The 1,816-nt window shown below is 39.5% G+C and overlaps 1 protein-coding gene across 1 annotated transcript in view; it reads left to right on the forward strand.

Moving 5' to 3' along the window:
• The window catches only part of LOC137997230 (BTB/POZ domain-containing protein 6-like), a 2,262-nt gene extending 965 nt beyond the window's left edge, over positions 1–1,297 (forward strand). The window contains exon 1 of the mRNA XM_068843104.1: positions 1–1,297. This exon is cut by the window's left edge and continues 965 nt beyond it. Within this exon, the coding sequence (XP_068699205.1) occupies positions 1–515 (515 nt within the window). The 3' untranslated portion in view covers positions 516–1,297.
• Positions 1,298–1,816: the final 519 nt, after the last annotated feature.

The raw sequence follows: 1,816 nt of genomic DNA on the forward strand, positions 1-1,816 counted from the left end.
AATTTGAGTGTTGGAGTTGCGGATCAGGGTTAAAGAACTGTCTTATTTTTAGCGTGAATAACAACATCAAGTTGCATGGAATGTGTTTATTTGGCAGTATGAACAACGACGACCTCGTTAAAATAGTGATCAAGGATCTTCACAACCAGTCCACTGTAAAAACCAAGATGGATAGATTTAGGTCACAGCAAATGGAATGCAAAGTTGGTATTTACTTTGGGTTTGAAGTTGTTTTTGACACGCCACTTGACGTGAAGAAAAACACCGATTATCAAATCGAAGCAAAAATCTCTGGGCCAAATTCTAGCTATGGATACAACGGCCTTTCTTTAGTTGACGTGTCTGGCGTGCAGTTTACATTTAAGAAGAGTACACAGAAAAGAATCGCAACATGTCCTTCCACTGGTCAATTTCCCCGATTTGTGTTTTCTTTGCAAGATTTTATTAAATTGCTTGTTCCGCTACATCTGACAGTCATAAAACAGGGTTTTCATACAGCGTTTACCCTAAAGTAATAAATGAAATTCGCAGACTTGTGACACGTTGTGACGAGTATAGTAAGTACCATGAATCACATTGTTCATTACATTATTCGGACTGTATGTGAAAACCGACAACTTGCTCTTAAAAAGCCTATGAAAGGGCTAGGTGGGTTACGGAATGCAAGTACTGACACTTAATTTTTAAAAAAGTCGTTCAAAAATGATGAAGTTAGGGTGCTAAATCAGACGACCTCACCATTTTTTAGGCCAAATAGTGTAGATTTTTCGACACTGAATTCATGACTGAACAAACTGAGCTTTCAAAAGAAATTTGAATTTCTTCAAGGTTATTGTGAATTCTTTCTCTAGCTGCTAGTGGAGGTGATTATATCCTTAAAAAATCATAATTAATAAGTTTAACTCATCCGTTTATTTCTCCGAAGTATTCACAGCTATCACCAATTCACTTATAGGTTGTACAAAAGTTGGGTATTTGCTTCTTCTAGAACCTACTTATGTTGCCAATCACGTCAGGGGCGGATCCAGAATTTTTCTTAGGAGGGGGTGCACCACTAAGGAATGGCTACGAAGAAGCCTGCGAGGGGCGAAATCTGACCTGATGACGACGTAGTTTTCTTTAGTCGCTGACTCGGTTCGCTTAAGGTCATGCAAGACTATCATCAATGTAAACAAAACTGCCTATACCCTGGTATCTCCACCACTTCAATAATAAAAGTGGCGGAATAACTTAATAAAACTGAAAAATACGACGCCGAAAATAGAGATAGAAGGTGGAACTCTAAGTTTTCCTTTGGGCAAGGTCCAGCAATGAAGCCAATAAAAGGTTCATGTTCGGAAAAAAATGTCCAGGTGGTGATATCCGCTCTTTAGACCAGTTAATCTAGACCAACCAAACTGCTGGAAAACATGTTTATTAATTAGGGTATCTATTGCAAGTTCCGATGTAATCGCTTTTTAAAATTGCACTTCGTTTAGACCGCCGTATTTGCATACTGAATGACAATAAGCTAACCGTCAGAAACCTAAAAGATTCTTCAAGTAACTTTAAAATCAAAGAAGAGACGGATTACGAATGCAGGAGGAAAGGGAGAGTGTTAGAAAAAAACACGCCGAAGTTTACAAGTTAAGGCAAAGTCTGCATATGAGCCAATTGGCCCATCAGGCCGGAGATTATCCCGGTTTTAGTAGCATGAAGCGACTAGGAGTATTTCTACTCCCCCCTGGATGGGATTCCAGTCCATCACAGGGTTACCCCCAGCATTAAATTCGCCGGTACCCATTTATACACATGGGTGGAAAGAGGCACCGTGTGA

Source organism: Montipora foliosa, chromosome 3, assembly GCF_036669935.1.
Source record: "Montipora foliosa isolate CH-2021 chromosome 3, ASM3666993v2, whole genome shotgun sequence".
In the NCBI taxonomy this organism is placed as follows: Eukaryota; Metazoa; Cnidaria; class Anthozoa; order Scleractinia; family Acroporidae; genus Montipora; species Montipora foliosa.